Source organism: Malaclemys terrapin, chromosome 1 (assembly GCF_027887155.1).
Source record: "Malaclemys terrapin pileata isolate rMalTer1 chromosome 1, rMalTer1.hap1, whole genome shotgun sequence".
Classification (NCBI taxonomy): domain Eukaryota; kingdom Metazoa; phylum Chordata; order Testudines; family Emydidae; genus Malaclemys; species Malaclemys terrapin.
Genome location: NC_071505.1, coordinates 242,882,282 through 242,902,033, shown reverse-complemented (window position 1 = coordinate 242,902,033; position 19,752 = coordinate 242,882,282). Strand labels below are relative to the sequence as shown.

The 19,752-nt window shown below is 38.5% G+C and overlaps 1 protein-coding gene across 1 annotated transcript in view; it reads left to right on the top strand.

Annotated features, from left to right (window-relative positions):
• Positions 1–19,310, top strand: part of TMCO3 (transmembrane and coiled-coil domains 3) — a 62,368-nt gene extending 43,058 nt beyond the window's left edge. Inside the window, exons 10-13 of the mRNA XM_054011046.1 lie at positions 7,590–7,740; positions 14,018–14,097; positions 14,781–14,930; positions 17,656–19,310. Of these exons, the coding sequence (XP_053867021.1) occupies positions 7,590–7,740; positions 14,018–14,097; positions 14,781–14,930; positions 17,656–17,769 (495 nt within the window). The 3' untranslated portion in view covers positions 17,770–19,310. The remainder of the gene's footprint in view (positions 1–7,589; positions 7,741–14,017; positions 14,098–14,780; positions 14,931–17,655) is intronic.
• Positions 19,311–19,752: the final 442 nt, after the last annotated feature.

The window sequence follows — 19,752 nt, the reverse complement described above, 5'->3', positions numbered from 1 at the left end:
AATCCTATTTTCCAGTGCAGAAAACTGCCTTTTTTTGTTTTGGGTTCTTTGAGGTGTTTTTATTTTTAATGAATTTGAAAAATAATTTGAGGAGGGGTTTTGAGTTACTGAAATCAAGTAAACTTTTTTTTCCTGTTACGTTTGTTTTTAACATTATTGGCTTACCAAATTTAGTCTTTACTACAGATTATTTGTTTCTTTTTGTGGGGGGACTTTTTTTAACCAGACTTTTTTCTTTAAAGGCTATAATGGATCCTTGAAGCCACTGTAGTTTTTTAGGACACATACACAAATTAAATTGTAATAAGTTCTTGATAAATCTTAGAGGTATATTTCTCTTGTCCCAGTGTCCCCTCCATTAATTTAATGCTTCATATTCCACTCATCCAGTAGAGCAGACTGTTTGAGAACAGAAAGTGGCTATCACCTATAATATTTTACGAACTGTGGGTTTGAAATAGCTCTGATATGGATTTGCAGAATCTGTTCATGCTCTGAATTTCTGCTGGTGTTACCATGCTTTAGATCATTGTTTCAGTTCTCCAAGTTTATGCTTTAGGACTAATAGTACAAGACAGAAGCAGAGTATGAAAGTGATGATAAAAGTGAGAGGAGCTTGTGGACGTGTTGTTTGTATTGTGAGCTTTTTAAAGCAAAATGTGGCACTAAGACATTTTATAGGGAACAGAAGCAGGACCAAGATGGAGTAATGAAAACAATTAAGTTCAGCAAAATGTCCATAGAAGCTTTCAGATATGTCCTGAGAAAATCTTGTCATTAAGACTTTGTCTACACTTGCGGCGCTGTGTAGGATACATGTAGCTACATGCCACAGTGAAAGGAGAGGCAGGTTGTGTCCACATTTGTAAGTGTGGTGTGTATCTACATGTGGCAGTGAAGGGCTCATGCAACTCTCTGCTGCCAGTGTCTTTCCTGCAATGTGGAAAGGCTCCAGCAGGGTGGAGGCAATGGGACACTACATTGCCAAATATAGCAGTGTAGACATGGGAGGCTCTGCTTGGCCATGTAGAGAGCCATGTAGTAGGGTACTCTACTCTATTTGCCGAACCATGCCTCACCATCTACACTGCTAGCTGGGTATGCATTGTCTGTATTGTACACACCACCCTAAGTGGAGACGTATCTTGAGAAAGGACTTGGGTATGCATGCCACTTTTTGCTAAGGGAGTACATCTTTTAATCTTTATAATTTAGGACATGTAAGAGACTAACAGGAGAAGCATTTCACAATTCATAGACTTCTGTGTAATTTAGAAAAATGCCATTGCTGTAAAAGTGCTTGAGACTCCAATCCTTTTCTAAACAAGCGCAGCAGATTCTTAGGTCATATAAGTAAGAGAAGAAACAACTTATTCATAGTTTCTTATAGATTTTCATTAACAAGCAGACATAATTTCTGTGAAGCACTCTTAATGGAAAGGCAATAGAGAAACTTAAAGCAAAGTGTATAGTGGTGACTTTAGAAATCTGCTTAATCACGCAAAAATAAGTTGATTTCTATAGTAAGGGGTCGTATTTTATTTGAAATGGGCCTCCACTAGAAATATTAACATAAATTGTGCCTATCAGAAGTATTAGTAAAAGAGGAGTAGCACAACGTATACACAAGGATGTGTATTAGTGGGTTTAAGCCATAAAAGAAAGTGGTGGAGTCCTTTTTTAATACTTAAAGTGGAGAATGCAAATGTATACTATTGCTTTGAGTACTTTTGAATGAAAACTGACAGTTTTATTTCAAATATTTTTATTAATGTATCAAAAAGAAAGTCATTATAGAAATATATCAGATGTAGCATATTGACAGATCAGGTTTGAGGCTGGAGGGAGATGACAGGTGTACCTCAAAATTCAGGTCTATTCTGAAAAATGGCTGTGAAAATGGCATTGTGTGTGGGTCTATCTTTATTGTTTCTTAATTATCTCCCCACTAAACGTACTCAAGTTAGCGGAAAAAACATCCTTTTACTTGTAACTGACAGCCTCACAATCTCAGTCTGGATTCTGAGAGTCAATTTGGAATCTTTCCACCATGTGTATTATCACCACTAATAAAGGCTCAGCAGATCAAATTAGGCCTTTGCGTAAGACCTCTGTCCAGATGATATTCATCCTTCCAGTAGTGGCATCTGTTTTCCTAATCTCACACAAATATTTTTATTGCAGTTACCTTCAAATGTCATCACACTCCCCAGATAGCAGAACCCATCTGCCTGTCCGATTTCTTTTCCATCCATGTACACTTTTGCATCTGTTGTCCAGTTTCCTACCTTTATAATCTTGATTTTCTCTGCATTTACTTTCAATCCAATTTTTACTGCTTGCTATATAATGGGTAAAAGACCTCTCAGGAAGCATCAAAGTGTCACAGCTAATGCCCATCAGGGACTTTTCTGGACAGCTATTGAAAACACATGAAGAGCAAGCCAGATGATAGAATATTTCCTTTCCATATTAAACTGTCTAAAGCTGACGCTCATGCACAGGTTCAAGAGAAATGCCAATGCTAAATTAGAAATTGAAGAGGGACCAATAACACCGAATGAAATTAAACAGCCATCAAAATCCTCAAACAAGGGAAATCTCCTGGGTTTGACAGAATTCAAACAGAGGTACCACAGGTGGGAGGTGAAATTCTGATTGAGCAGCTAACAAAACTTAAAATATGAGTGAAAGAACCAGTGACACAAGACTGGAAAGATGGTATCATTTTGGCATTGCCAACAGAGTGATCTTACTCAATGCACAAATGGGGGAAATACTGTATTGCTATCAATCCTGGGCAAAGGATTGGCTACTGTTATGCTGAGTAGAATGTAGAAGGCAGTGGATGAAATATTACGACAACAGGCACGGGTCCATGTGGGTAGATCATATTGTGAACAGATGTTCACTCTTTGACAGATCATTGAAAAAAGCTACCTCTTGGCAGAAATCCATGTCAACTTCCTTGACTTTAAGAAAGTGATTGATAGCAACCACAAAGAGACCCCTGGTCCATGGAATATTGCTAGAAGCTATGGGATACCAGGCAAGCTGATTAAAATAATGAGTTTTGATGATGGAAGTAGATGCACAGTAAGATTGGTTACAGGCTTGTGTGAGTGGTTCAGTATTGTGGCTGGTGTTAAACAAAGGTGTGTGTTATCATCAACACTCTTTGCATTAGCAATACACAGGATGATGCTGGAGGCACAAAAAGCATTGCAGATGGCACAAAATGAGTTAGCGACACCAGTTACACAACATTAACTTTGCCAGTGACATTACTTTACTAAATAAGATGTGGAACGGAATGATTGCCCTTACATCAGAGGTAGAACAGGAAGCAGCATCAATTGGATTGGAAATTGAATTAGAAATATTAGGATTGTCAAATCTTGTCAACCCCTTTTTGCTATAGGACTTCTTGAATGACTGTGTTGTTTGAGATCTTTCTCAATTCTTTAATTAAAGGGATTAAGAAAGAGCTTTTATCTCGTATATTTTACTTAAATAGGTATGCTGTAGATTTTAATTGAAGAAACTCATATTTAGGGATACAAGAGAACTGGTAGGCACAGTTGAACAAAGATGAATACAAGGTTTCTGGCTAGGATTCTAACATTGATCTTTAAATAATCCTCATTCTTGCCTTTTCTCTCCTCTCTCTTTCCTTTGCCCCCCTCCTGGCCATTCACATTAAGACATTAATTTGTGTCATATTTGACAGTTGCATGTTTTTGTTTGAAGGCGTGAGTGAAATGAGTGCTTTAATAGAAACACTTTCAATAGGGTAGTTTTGGTCAGATGAAGAATTTTGGTTTATTACAGTTTTATAAGGTTGTTTCATGAAATTACAGTTGTCAATGTTTGAAAACTTTTCCAGGGGCAAGTCCCCAAGTAAGCTGGGAGTCTGGAAGCTGCCGGGCCTTCATCTGCCACAGAGTTGTATAGACATTCTGGTGAATTTTAGTTTTTTAAAATAGGAGTTCAAAACTTAAACTCTGTTTTGTGATATGTATTTTTTCCAGTAATACTGAAAACCTTAAAAGGTTTGAGCTCACTGTAGCAAGCCTTGATGGTGGGAGGTTGGCATTGCAGAAAACACGTTGCAAGTGCCACAGTTGTGACTGCAAGCTCCTGGGACTTGTTTGCAAAACATAACAGTCCCATCCCTCCTGCACCATCCCACTGCAGCCTCAGAGGTGGGAGGGATAGTCTGGGCCAGCAGGAAGAAAAGCTCCCCCTTCTCCACCCCCACTTGGGATTAATGTAGGACCAGTTTTTTGGACCTTGTTATTGGCATAATACTGGTTGCCTTTTTGAGGCTGGGGAAAAAATTCCCTCCAATTGGCCTACGCAATGTTTGTGTTTGTCACTTTCCTCTCCAAGCCCAGGGACCTTGTGTGTAGATTAGGTTGCAAAATTAATTTTGTTGCAGTTTGCAGGCGTTCAGTTCAGGTTATCGTTCAGTGGGGGTCTAATTTCCTGATGAACTGGAATTGGAAGCGGATTAGGAGACGGCATCTCCTAGAGAAGGTGGGAAATGGGGATGGGGCTCCTAATGACTGATAAATTAAGGAGACAATGCCCTCTTTCCTACCAGCTTAACCCTCTGATGGGGAAAGGGGGCGGGTGATGGAGTCCCAGCAGCATTGCTGGGACCAGGTTAATGGGGTGGGGGCACAGACAGCAGCTCTCCACCAGCTGCTATAGATTACAAAGGAAGGATGACCTGTACTGGATGAGTTATTACCAGATAGATCCCAGATGCATTACTTAATAAAGTTTGTGGTCTGGTTAAATCCCATTACTTGTATTTTTTCCTGCAGTGTTAGCTACTGTATGTGTAATACTAATACTGTAGGTTTTCCCACGATGGAATAATAGTAAATATTTTGTGGGGTGAGGGTTTTATAATACTACTTTCATTCTGGGGCAGTTGTTCTCAAACTTTCCAGACTATTGTACCCCTTTCAGGAGTCTGATTTGTCTTGCTTACCCCAAGTTTCACCTCACTTAAAAACTACTTGCTTACAAAATCAGACATAAAAATACAAAGTGTCACAGCCACACTGTTACTGAAAAATTACTTAATTTCTCATTTTTACCATATAATTATAAAATAAAACAATTGGACTATAAATGTTGTACTTACATTTCAGTGTGTAGTATATAGAGCAGTATAAACAAGTCGTCGTATGAAATTTTAGTTTGTACTGCCTTTGCTAGTGTTTTTTATGTAGCCTGTTGTAAAACTAGGCAAATATCTAGATGGATTAATGTACCCCCTGGAAGACCTCTGAGTACCCTCTGGGGTACGTGAACCACTGGTCTGGGGAGTAGACAAGTGAATGATAAAGCCACCATTTTCAGCTGACATGAGTTTTATGCGCTGTTTTATCTTCTCCTGCAGTAAATGGATAGATTGAGGCTTTTATGTTGGAGGGGAAAAACAGGATATTGTTTTATATTATTGTATATAGTTTCTAGTTGGTTACTGTGTTTATGCATTGTTGACTTGTGGATGGTATGTCTCTCTCATATTTTATTTTAAGTTGTTACCTCGCTGAACAGTGATTTCTCATGACACCACAGTAGCGTGAAAATCTAGTTGAGGAGATTAAGAAAGAATTTACAAACGCTGAATTAACCATCCCAAATTCAAATAATTAAAATGTAAACTAATTATTTTGACACACAGCTCTTTGAATAACTTGACACATGAGCATGTGTTATATCTTAGTAGCAAAGGCATGTTTCAGATATGTGCTGAAAATGCTGTTCTTAAAGTATGTGTACTCCCTACAGTGCTTTCTTTTATAAATAATTTTTTAAAAATAATTTCTGTAAAATTTCTTTGACTCATATATTCCATCACATCCACCATCTTGTGTTTTCTTCTCTGTCAATGTGGTTTGAAGCTTTAACACTTCTCATAATTTTAAATTCCTGGTAAGAGCAGTCCATATTTTGAAAATAAAATTTAATTTAATTCTTAAAATATGGGGTATCCAGATGTGATATGACAGCTTACATGGGCTACAATTTTCTATTATTAGTTTGATTACTGGTAAATAACTATATTGTCTGATAGACCAATCCATATGATTAAATGTTTTGGAATTGCGTCAAAATTCTGGACACAATGGAGTTGTTTGATCAGCAGTCATTCATTAATACTGACAAATACTCAGGTTTGTTTTAATTTTATTTGTGGATTCCAGTTCATATTAAATAAGACATTCTAGGCAGTGCATATCTTGGGGATTATTGCTTTCGTCCATTGATTATAGTTTCTTGGGTTTAGGCCTCTAACTTTATACTGCAACACCATCCCAGGCATAAATGTACTGTGTAACACGTTATTGCTTAATCTAAATTAGGATGGAAATTGATTGTCAGTTTAATGTAGTCCCTCAATATTTATGACATTGTCTTTCAGTAAGATGTCTGCCTGCAGCAGCAGGATTTTAAATACCAGTTATATTTATATATTTTATTTTTGACTACTTTTTATATGTGATAAAAAGTTCTGCTCACTATTTAAACACTCAGAGCGTTGTCTTCATTTTGCATGGTGCAATTTCCTTGTTTTTGTAAGCTTAAATTGGACTCTTGACAAACATTTTCGTTCCATTTCCTTTTTAATGCCGTGGATCATAAACAGACAAGCAGTAACAGAAGAGCAATGTAACGTCTTTCAAGTATGATAGGCTCTACTTCAGCAGAGCACTTACGTATACATGCTTAAATTCAGCCAAGCACTGAAGCATGTTCTTAAATCCCATTAACAACGGAATTTAAGCAAGTAATCTTGTCCCAGATTATAAATTCAGACTATTTATCCTTGTTTAACAATTTGCCGGTTTAAATTAGTTTAATTAGGTGAAATCCAATCTCTGTTGAAATCAATGGGAGTCAGTGGGACTAGATGTTATTCCTGGAGCATGATACAAGAAGTCTTAAAGTGCAGGATGGAAAATTTACAATTATGTTTCTAGAGGGTGTCTGTAGTTTAGTTTATTAATAATCTAGATTACCACAGTAAATACATTACTGTAGAACAGGGGTCGGCAACGTTTGGCATGCGGCTCGCCAGGGTAAGCACCCTGGCGGGCCAGGCCAGTTTTAGTTACCTGCTGACGCGGCAGGTTCGGCCAATCGCAGCCCCCATTGGCCGCGGTTCGCCGTCCCAGGCCAATGGGGGCGGCGATGAGAAGCCGCGGCCAGTACATCGCTCACCCGCGCCGCTTCTCGCCACCCCCATTGGCCCGGGACGGCGAACCGCGGCTAGTGGGGGCCGCGATCGGCCGAACCTGCCGCGTCAGCAGGTAAATAAAACTGGCCTGGCCCACTAGGGTGCTTACCCTGGCGAGCCGCATGCCGAACGTTGCTGACCCCTGCTGTAGAATAATATATTGAAATAAATCTTATAAATTCCTTTCATTGTTGAAATTGTATTGAGATGCAGTAAGTAATACATTAAATCCCAAAGCAGTATTTTTGTAGTCTATAACTGTAAACTATCATAATAATTGATGACAGACCGAGAATAGGAATAAACTTTTTTCTTTCTTCTTTAACAGATCACAGAGCTATTGGATGTTTCAATGGAATTGGGATGCTTCTTAGCGGGAGCACTGATCTCTTCTCAGGGTCACATGGTTACTGAAGAGATTATGTCCTGTATTGAACCAATACGTGACTTTCTTGCCATCATTTTCTTTGCATCTATAGGTAACTTTTTTAGAAAATTCATTAAAAGTGTCAGACTGCAAGTCTACCTTGAAGAGTGGGTGGAGGGGCGGGAGGGTTTACGGGCTTTTTATTTTGTAAAAATATTAAGTAAAGTGTTCACTAACTACATTAACTTACTAATGTTTTATTTTTAAATACAGCATTGAAATATTTTATGGATGTGTAAATTAAATCCGTAATGTTAACTCTGGCCTCTTATTGGCATTTAAAAATGCAAATTCTTGAATAAGCGTTAAATCTCTCAATTAAATTGGACCTGTTTTAGACATGGAGCTAAAATGCTTTCAGTTAAAACAGTTTAAAAACAAAACAAAACACACTACTCTTCTGTGTTTATTCCCTGCTTTGGATATTTCTTATTATACTAAAAGTAATTTATGCTGATTAGTCAGATTGTTGAATAGGCGATTCTTAAAATAAATTGATTTTTACGGGGAGGGTGAATTTGGCTGGCTAATGTAAAACTTTTGGGTATGTACAAGTGACTGGGTTGGAATATTCATAGCTAAAGGATCTCAGTTGAACTGTTAAACTACCAAGGGACATTTCAAGACACAGAGAGCCTCAAGCCATTCCACATCCTACTTGGTATGACCAAGCGTGGGTGCATTTCCCCCCCCCCCCCATTCCCTTGTTGCCACCCTCAGTGGACATATTGGGAACCTTGGGCTGCCTATCATCAGCAGGTCTCCAAGGCATCTAGCTCCCGGATTTAGTGCCAGAGTCTGCACTCTTCTGTTCCTTCCACCCCTCCATCTCAGTCCCCGCCATAGGAGGAGTTGTTTGAAGAACAAGAAAAAGGAGCTAATAAGGCTACCCCTTAAACAAATATTTATTTGTCCTCCTCTGATGAGGCATTTATCTCACCCCCACAGATGATTTCAGACAATTTCAGGACCTGATGAACAGTCACTGACACTCTCCATATTCACTTGGAAGAAGTCCAAGAGTTCCAACATAGACTATTGGATTTTCTTCATACTCCCTCTTCTACTCAAGTAGCCTTGTCCATAATGGAGGCTTTTCTAGAGCCCACAAAAACAATTTGGCAAATCCCTGACACAGTGCCACCAACTTGTAAGAGGGCAGATACAAAAATACTACATTCCTGCTAGAGGTTGGCATTTTTCTTCACACATCCAGCCAACTCTTTGGCTGTGGATGCTGTGAATGAATGCAACAGACATCATTAAAAATGACCCTCCCTACTCCATGATAAAGATCTAAAGTATTTGGACCACTGTGATTGCAAGAGCTACTCATCTGCCACTGTGTAGTTCAGAATTGCTAATTATCAGGTGCTCCTTGCTAAATATAACCACATTAAGTATAGCAAGTTTAACTCCTTTATTGAACATCCCCCTCACAGGATAGTTTAAGGCCATCTTCACTGAAGACCATCTCCTAGCAATAACTTCTTTACAAGTTTCCCTCAAAGTAGCTGATATGGCAGCTCAGTCAATCTCCACAGCTGTTGTCATGTGGTGAGCCTCATGGCTGCAGCCTTCCGGAATCTTAAGGGAGTAATACAGTGGAAGGCTTTCCCTTTGGTGGGCTCAGCAAGTCCATAGATGAGTCCTTACACTCTCTGAAGGAATCAAGGGCTACCCTTTGTTCACCGAAGTTCTGTATACCTGCAGGCAAGAGAAGATTCAATAGGTCACAACGGGCTCAAAGATCTCACACGTCCCAATTTTCTTACCACGGATCCTCAGAACTTCCTAGAAAGAAACTTAGACTGCAGAAAAGAAAAGCCTTGGCTACTTTGATAGCAACAACTCAGCCATCCTTGTTATCAAAATGTATGCTTGGCTAACTTTGTTGGGGGGTTATGAACATTCCCACTTTTTGTATCTGACATTGCATCATCCTACCATGACCTACCCACCTTTTGGCGATCATCTTTTTCTCACTTCATGGGAGTAGATTACTTCCAATAAATAAGTTTTGGAGGTTATAACATGAGGCTACTCCATCCATTTCAAGTCCATATCCTCGTCCCATCCCCTTCCTTGTCCCTTTCAGGAACCCATCTCATAAACTTCTGTGGAGACCAGAGGTTTTGTCCAGTCTGCATATAGAAACTGAGGAGCTAGATCCCACCCAGCACAAAAGGAAAGTGTTCTAGTCCAAATACTTTCTGGTTGCCAAAAAGAAGGGCAGATGGAGACTGGTCTAGATCTCAGGATACTAAACGCCTCCATCAAGGAGCAGAAGGTCAGGATGGTGATACTTGCGGCTATTGTACCATTTCTAAATCTGGGGGACTGGTTTGCAACCCTCGATATACAAGACACATACTTTCATATTGCAATACATCGTTCTCATAAGATGTTTCTATGTTGTGTCATAAGTCAAGAGCACTTTAAATGTCAAGTGCTCCCCTTCAGGCTTCCTACTGCCCTCAGGATATTTACAAAGATTACAGTGGTAGTTGCCACCAAATTTCATTAATGGGGAGTAGTTGTCTTCCCCTAGTTTGATGATTTGGCTACCTGAAGGATGTTCTTACACCAAGGTTCAAGTCGCCATCAAGAAAGCTGTGACTCTGTTCAACATGCTAGGGCTTCATTTTAATACTGAGAAGTCCTCTCTCTCACCAGTTCAGCTACTAGAATTTGTAGGGGCCATTCTGGATGCTACAAATCCAGACCTTACCTACCAAAGTACTATATTAACAAATTTGGTTATGCAAGTACAGATGAGTCCTCAGATAACTGCCAGGACTTCTCTGCAGCTCCTCAGCCACATGGCAGCATGTACCTTTGCCACATCACATGCCAGGTTACAACTCTGCTGCTCCCAGGCCTGTCCAACAGACAAAGATTGAACAAGTTGCTCTCCGTTCCTCATCACGTACCCTTGACTGGTGGAAGAATCCCAGCAAAGTCCCCTTCACCCATCCACCTCCCACCATCACTATTGTTTCTGATGCATCCCTTCTAGGATGGGGAGCTCATCTTCAAGAGCACACTATTCAGGGCAGGTGAAGCTCCCAGGAATCTTTTAACCTTCTGGCACTCAGGGCGATCAGAGGTGCCTGTCAACACTTCCTTTGTATGATCAAAAGGACAATCTGTCAGAATGTCAGACAATGGGACCAGTATATATTACTTAAATTCTCTGGGGAAGCGAGATCCCCTTCCTTTTGTGCAGAAGCAATAAAGCTATGGAACTGTTGTGTAGACCATTACATCCTTATTTCAAATGTTTGCATACCTGGCCTCCAGAATGCCGCCACCACCAAGAGACAATTTTGCTCAAGAGGCGGTCTAGGTTGTCATTCCTTGGGAGATGCCTTTCACATCTCCTGGTCAAAGAACTTGTTCTATGTGGTCTTCCAACACCTCTCATCCTCAGTCCTACACAAGATTAAACAGGACAAAGCCAAAGTTACTGTGATTGTGCTGACTTGGCTGAGGCAGGCATGGTTTCCTTACCTAATTTGTCTCATCTCACCCTGCTGTCAATCTTCTGTTAATGCCCGATCTTCTCACTCAGGACTTTGGAAATATTCTTCATCCCAACCTGAACATTCTATGAATCAAAGCTTGGTGGCTGGTTGTTTCTTGGGAATAGAATTCTCCTATTCTATAGAGGTTCAACAGGTACTGTTGAATACCAGAAAATAATCAACTAGAAAAACTTATCTGCAGAAATGAAGAGATTTTTACCATTGAGGTATGCAACAACAACAGTCTCCTGCCAACTCTCCCCTCTTGCAGATTATAGAGAAACTTTTCAGTTTAAAGAACAGAGGCCTTTCTCTGAGTTCTGTTAACATTCACCTAACAGCCATCACTGGGTTTCATTCTCCTGTGGAAGTGTGTTTGGTGTTAGCTCATCCTGCAACTTCAAAGTTCCTCAGAGGGTTATCTAATACGTTTCCACAGGTCGGGAAGCCCACCGTAGCATGGGATTTGAATTTGATCCTCAACACTCAGTTGAAACCTCCCTTCAAGCCTCTGGCCACTTGCTTGCTTTTATAGTTATCCATGAAATCAACTTTCTTGGTGGCTATCTGCTTGCTCACATAGTTTGTGAGCAAGAGGATTGATGGCTGATCCTTCCTATAGAGTTTTCTTTAAAGGCAAAGTATTTTTCTGAGCACATCCCTGGTTCTTACCACTGGTGACCTTGTGTTTTCATATTAATGTACAAGTTTTTCATCCTAAACCTCATTGGTTCAGGGAGGAAGACACTCTTCACCTTTTATTAGCCTTTTATTTGGACAGGACTCAATCCTTTCATGCCTCTCCTAGATTATTTATCTCTTTTTCACAGACACAGTTAAAAGGATACCTGTGTTCACCCAAAGATAGTCCAAATGGGTTTCTAGTTGAATTCTCTCCTTCTGCAAGGCTGCTAATGTCCAGCGCCCTCTATAGCCCATCCTACCAGAGCTCAGTCCATTTCTGTACCCCTACTAAAAAAAAAATTACCTATTGTAAAAATTTGCAAAGCTGCCACATGGGCCTCCAGCCACACTTTCTCAAAGTACTATGTCTTAGTGCATGTATCTCAGGCAGATGCCGCCGTTGGAATTGCTGCCTTCCAGACAGTCTTAGACTCTGCTCCAAAACACCCACCTTCTTTTGAGGAGTACTGCTCATAAGGCACCTGAAGTGGAGCACATGTAAGGACATAACTCAAAAAAAGAAAAGGTTACTTACTTTGTACAGTACCTGGAGTTTTTCAAGATGTTTGTTCATATGGATGCTCCACTACCTGCACTCTTTTCCCCCTGCTTCAGAATCTTTTTTACGTGGGATTGAGAAGGAACCAAGTGCAGTTTGTCCATCACAGCCCTATATACCCTTGTACTCCTGAGGGAATTCTGTGCCAAAAAATTAAAAATTCTGTGCACCGTATTTTCAGATTCTGCAAAATTCTGCATATTTTATTTGTCAAAATAACACAATATAATCACACCAGTTTCAATTATTTTTGGTCATTTATTTCAAAATACCTGTCAGCAAGTATGTCTGTAACAATACAGACAACAAAAAAGATTCAGGAACTGTTTTTTGACAAATAGATTCCTTACTAGACATATTAATACAGAACTCTGAATAATAATTAATTTAAACTACAATATAGAACCATATTTCCTGCACCCCTCGGAAGCCGTGCAAAGGCTTGGGGGAGTCAGGGGTAATGGAGGAGCTGAGGGAGAGGGAAGTAAATTACTGGGAAGGAGCCTGGGTGTGACCTTGGAGGGTGTTAGGTATGTGTGTGGGGGAAAATATGGAACAGGTTTTTTTGTGGAGCAGGGAAGGATTATTAGGGAGCTTCCCAAATGCAAACCTTGGCTGACCCCTAGCCTCTCCCATTCAGTCAAGCACATCTGTCCCTGTCCCCATGTGTTCCTGCACACCCATGTGTCCCTCCACCCCCACTCAGACATCCACTCCCCCATCCATATGTGTCCCTGTACCACCTCCCCCTGTCCCCATGTGTCTCTGTGCCCCCATTCAGCCAGCCCCCATCCCTATGTGGTTCTGCATCCCTTCCCCCATCACCATGTGGCCCTGTGCCTCCACTCCCCATTCTGTCCTCCCCCCACTAGCCCTTATGCGCCCCTGTCTCCTTACCTGATCTGAAGACACTATGAAGAAGGCTGGTTCTTTGTCTTTCCTAGCTGTCTGGGAGCTGCTGCTGTGTCCTATCACCACAGTGCCCTCTGGTGGGCAAAATGCAGAACTGCAGCAACATTTTGGCAGAAGCTTTTTTTCTGCACCAAAAAAATAAAAATATGTTCATCTCATTAATTATGCACATATGCAGTAGTGCAGAATTATCCTAGGAGTAACCCTTGGTACAAAGCATGAGGATAGCTCGGGTGTGTGCGTGGACCAAACGAGCATTGCTATCACCTACCAAAAAAATCTCTGATCAAAGGGGCCTGGGGCATATGCACACCGAAAGTGGAAAACGCATAGGGACAAACGTTTGAAGAACTCCAGTTACTTTACAAGTTAAGAAATCTTTCCTAATCTTGTAGGTTTTCCCCCCAGAACAACCAACTAAACAAAAGCAAAAGAAATCACAATTATCTTGTAACATAACTGTTGTTCCAGTGATTTCCACAGATGTATTTAAGAGAAACTATTAAAAAGAAAACCAGTCAGGATTTCATCATCCTATGTTTGTTTAGAAATGTACATGTAAATGTTCTTGTATTATATTCACTATTACTGGAAAATGATATGATAAAGCAATAATATTTGTAACTCATTCTTGGTTTCTCTTACAGGTCTTCATGTTTTCCCCACCTTTGTAATATATGAACTCACAGTCTTGCTATTTCTTACATTATCAGTGGTAATAATGAAGGTATTTTTTTTCTTTATCCTTTGATAACATAGGTATTTTAAGTGCTGCATGCCATATAATACACATAATATTTAAACATACATGCTTAAATATAGAATTGTCATTTTGGCAAAGATTTCTTCTGAATACTGTGTGTGTCTGAGATATTAATTATTATAATAAAAACATTTACTATAATACCTAGTACTTTTCATCAGTAGATCTCAAAGCACTTCACAGTATTTGATGTATTTATCCTTGCAACACCTCTGTGAACTAGGGAAATATGTAAAGTGTTATTACTGAAGAATGTATCTAATATGAATTTTGCTATATATTCTGTAATTTTTACTTAGTGTTATATTTTGATGTGAGACTCCAGTATTTAATGGGACTTTTTAACATTAAAGGGGGCAGTTAAATTTAGATTGACATCCATGTGTCTAGTTTTTGTGGGATGTATGCAAGCATTATCAAATACTTGCACTATACCAAATTCTGTACTACTTTTAGACTGTATAAAGGACAGCTGCTAGTGAACAGTCTGATTTAAGTGTTTAAATGCATAGTAACTGTTGAACAGCACAATGGTCTTCTGAAACAATACGCGGTAATAGAATACCTGGTATAACTGTTATTGTATTGATTACAGAGAGCATGCTGTTTTATCTACCATACTTCTAAAAACAAACTGTTTTCTAAAGTTTGTTTTGGCAGTGCTTGTCCTTTCTCTGATTCTTCCAAAGAGCAGCCAGTATATCAAATGGATTGTCTCAGCAGGGCTGGCACAAGTCAGTGAGTTTTCTTTTGTTCTGGGAAGTAGAGCACGCAGAGCAGGGATCATTTCTCGAGAGGTGAGCTATTTATAGATATCCCCTTCATTTTTAGTAACTGAGTAGTTGATTGGGTTTTGATACTATATTGTATCTGAAACATACAGTGTAAATTGGTAATCTTTTGGTATCATCTTGCACACGCTGACTAAATGAAATAGGCCTGCATAAATCAGAAGATATTTGATGCATGCAAGTCTTTCATAAATATAACTTATCTAAATAATTTATTTATCATTCATATAATTTCATATTGGGCTTCCATATTTTTAAAATATGGCTTTCCCTTTTGGGTAACTTGTTTTCATTTAGCACAGTCTTTTTAATTCTTTATAGAATTAACAGCTATAAAGTTTTGTACTTGATGGAGAATTTCTGATGACACCCAAATTATTAAAGCTAAGATTGAAGACCCTTTAAAATATCGTAGATATATATGTAACTGATAGTTATTGAAAAGGACTAATGAAATAACAGTGGGCTACAGCTACAGAGAATGTGGACAGGAGATGTACTAGTTTCCCAAACATATCTGTCAGCATGCCTTAATCTTGATTTACAAAACCTGTCGGCTTAAATCCTTTAAGCAAAAATGGCCAGCTTTCCCATAAGTTATGAAAACATGCACTACAGTGAGACCATCAGATGCATTTTCAAGCTATTAGAACCTTGTTCTCTAGAGGGAAAGCTTGTTGTATGAGCTGTAATGAACTGTGGCTGCAAATGTAATAAATTTGTCAATAGAAATTGAGCCCCCAATCGCATCACAAAAAACAATATAAATAAATCTACTACTTGAGCTAAAGAACTTTATTCTGTGATAGCAGTAGGCTGTATAGTTGATGAGGCCAGTTAAATATAAGGGAGACATAAAAACCTATTGTATTATATAGGCTTTCTGACTAATGGCCCTATGCTCCCCTCCATAACATGAAGTTATAAAAACTGCATTTTTGTAAAATAGTTGCAGCCTGTGCAAACAGAGATCACAATGAAAGTTTGGGGCCTGATTGTGTGTGCATGGAGTTCTTGTTGCTTATTTTTGTAAGCTCTGAGACAAAGAATTATGGCACCTTTCCTATCTTTGTTCCCCCAGATGATTTTACATAGAATCATAGAAGTCTAGGATTGAAAGGGACCTCAGTAGGTCATCTAGTCCAGACCCCTGCACTCAAGGCAGGACTAAGTAATAACTAGGCTGTTCCTGACAGGTGTTTGTCTAACCTGTTCTTAAAAACCTCCAGTGACAGAGATTCCATAACCTCCCTAGGCAATTTATTCCAGTGCATAGCCACCCTGACAGTTTGGAAGTTTTTCCTAATATCCAACCTAAACTTGCTGCAATTCAAGCCCACTGCTTCTTGTCCTATCCTCAGAGATTAAGGAGAACAATTTTTCACCTCATCCTTGTAACAACCTTTTATGTACTTGAAAACTTATCTCCCCCCTCAGTCTTCTCTTCTCCAGACTAAACAAACCCAATTTTTTAAATCTTTCCTCAGAAGTCATTAGTTCTAGACTTTTAATCATTTTTGTTGCTCTTCTCTGGAATTTCTCCAATTTGTTCATATCTTTCCTGAAATATGGCACCCAGAACTGGACACAATGCTCCAATTGAGCATGGAATGCAGTGGAAGAATTACTTCTTGTGTCTTGCTTACAACACTCTTACTGATACATCCCAGAATGTTTGCTTTTTTTGCAACATTGTTACACTGATGACTCATATTTAGCTTGTGATCCACTTTAACCCCAGATCCCTTTCGGCAGTACTCCTTCCTACGCAGTCATTTCCCGTTTTGTATGTGTGCAATTGAGCGTTCCTTCCTAAGTGGAGTACTTTGCATTTGTCCTTATTGAATTTCATCCTGTTTACTTCAGACCATTTCTCCAGTTTGTCCAGATCATTTTGAATTTTAATCCTATTCTCCAAAGCACTTGGTATCATCTGCAAACTTTATACATGTACGCTCTCTGCCATTATCTAAATAATTTATAAAGATATTGAACCGAACCGAACCTAGGTCCAATCCCTGCCAGACCCCACTCGATATGCCCTTCCAGCTTGAGTGTGAACCACTAATATCTACTCTCTGAGAATGGTTTTCCAACCAGTTATGCACCCACCTTTAGAGTAGCTCCATCTAGGCTATATTTCCCATAGTTTTTTTTATGAGACGATCATGCAAGATCAAAAGCTTTACTTAAGTCAAGGTATAGCACTTAAATTTCCAAAAATAAACTATCAATTTTTAAAGACTTAAACAGCTTTTTTCTGATTTTTGAATTAAAAGTAACTATTTTAAACTTTTCAGGATGTACAGTCATATAGTTATGCCTTTTTAGAATGAATGTAAGCACTCAGGGTATGGATTATGGCTTGATTTTTATCTGTAAAATAGCTAGCACACTTTGGTGTTAATTAACATCAAATATAGAATTTTTGAGTGTAGTTGATACTTGGCCTTTGGTCTTGTCCCTTATTGAATCCCATGGATTGCATTTTTAAAATTGTCCTGTAAATATACCAATAATTATTTGCATTTCAGTATTTAATATGTGTATACATTTGCATGTGCAATTGCAGGCACAGAGTTAGAGGCCAATCTGAGGCCTCTATGAAAAGTGGTCCAGAAATTTCCTAATTGGCATACCTCATTAACCTTCCCACACCTTCCTTAGTTTATTGAATAACTATGAATATGAACTGTAGATAAGTAATGCCATTCTGATCTCCAATTTTCAGGTATATCTCCTTATTTTGAGTGTAACTACTCTAAGCCTTTTGCTTGCCCCAGCACTGTGGAGAGCTGCAACTATGAAATGTGTACCAAGACCAGAAAGACGATCAAGTATCTGACAAGACTTGTACGGAAATAATACATTTTCTTTGGAAAGAATCTCCTCATTGCTCTTTGTGTTTCTATGCAGCTAGAAAACAGGAGGTTTTGATATTCCTCTAAACATGCACTTGGTTCTGAGCCTTATACTGATTTTAAGAAACAAAACACTACATAAAAAAAGGTTGGTATTTTAATGATTGCACAGCTTTTACAAAACTTTGTCCCATATTAGAATCGGCCAGAATAACTTTTGATTTTGATCCAATCAGTTACACAGAGTAGAAATTATTTTTTTAAATATTGCATCATGCAATCGCCTTGAATATTTTGCCTGTATGTGCCTTTTTATTACATTGATTTTTATCCTCTACTGTTCATTCATCACAAAATTTTGTTTAAAAAAAAAAAGAGAGAAAGAGGGGAAGGAAAAAAAAGAAAATTCAAGTTATTTTATGGTGCCCATGGTACCTTCTTAAAATAACTCTTGAGAAAGTTTGTTGTACATTCAAGAGTTAATATGCTGGTCTGACATCAGTCACAAACCATATATACAGTAGTGTGTAAACTCTAGCCCTTTAAGGCAGAGTTGGGGTTTAACAACTCTAGCTTTCAGCTATTTTAAGCATTAAAATATATATCCCCAAGTGATACAGCCAGTACTGTATTATATTGTACTCTTGATTTTCGTTATGCCTCTTAAAGCAGATGTTATGTATTTGCTTAGGATTGTAACTTTAATTCATTTTAATTTGTTCTCATATTTATTGACTACATTTGTGACTAAAAGTTAACTGTGATCACATGGTGTCCTGACTTTTAAATTGTTTTTAAGACTGACACCAATTATCAACATCTCCTGTTATTGATTATTGTTATACTGATTGTTTACACTTTTTAAATTAATTTAGACCAAAATAAAATAGTAGAAAAAGAGAGCCTAAGTATTTCAGAACTGAAAATAGATATGAAAACATTTCAGTGACTCTTTAAAAGTTCTTTAGGATGAATGTAGATAACTTATTCTACATTAAAAATGATTTTGTGTAAATTATGTTGCACAAAAGAAGGGACAATTTGGATATGTTTTGAGAACATGCATAACTCAAAACTTTAAATTTATACTGAATAAAATGCAAACTTCTTAGTGATATATTAATATAAAAATGTTTTTAATTTGTGGTGTTATATGTATGTGCTTCTGTTTTAACAAATTCTTATAATTTAGTCTGTGTAGTAGAGTAAACCTTGTGAAAGCCTGCTCTTTAAATGTCATAGAATGAGCTAACAGAATGTAGTTTACTCTGACAAACTATGAAGATTTAGCTTGTGATTTTTTCTATTTAAAAAAACACGTTTTTATTAAAATAGAAATGTAATTTGTCAACATTTTACATCTAGTATTACACTGCCATATGAAATACCATTTTTGTGAGTCAAAAATAGAAAAATGCACATTAAATATGTATTGTAGAATTTCTTAACTTGCTAATGAAATCTAAAAAAACCTACCACCTGAAGAACTGTTCAATTAATAAACATACCATCTTTAACAGAAAAACTTCGAAGACTCTTTTTTTCTTTAATTCAGCTATAGTTTTCAGTTGCAAATCAGCATTTGACATTCAAATTACAAAAGTACAGTAACTCCTCACTTAACATTGTAGTTATGTTCCTGAAAAATGCAACTTTAAGTGAAACCATGTTAAACGAATCCAATTTTCCCATAAGATTTAATGTAAATGCAGGGGGTTAGGTTCCAAAGAAATTTTTGAGGAGCAGGCAAAAGGCATTATATACTGTACAGTACTGTGGTTGGGAAGTGCCCCTGGCTTACCCCACACAGATACAGCCCGCTGCAGGCAAGGACGCTAGGAAGCACCTTTGCAGCAGCAGCGGCAACTTCCCTGGAGAAGAACAGGTGCTGACTTTGCTGGGGGATGCTCCAGGCCTGCCTCTTCCTGTCCCTGCTCCACTCCAGGCCCACCTCTTCCCACCCCCAC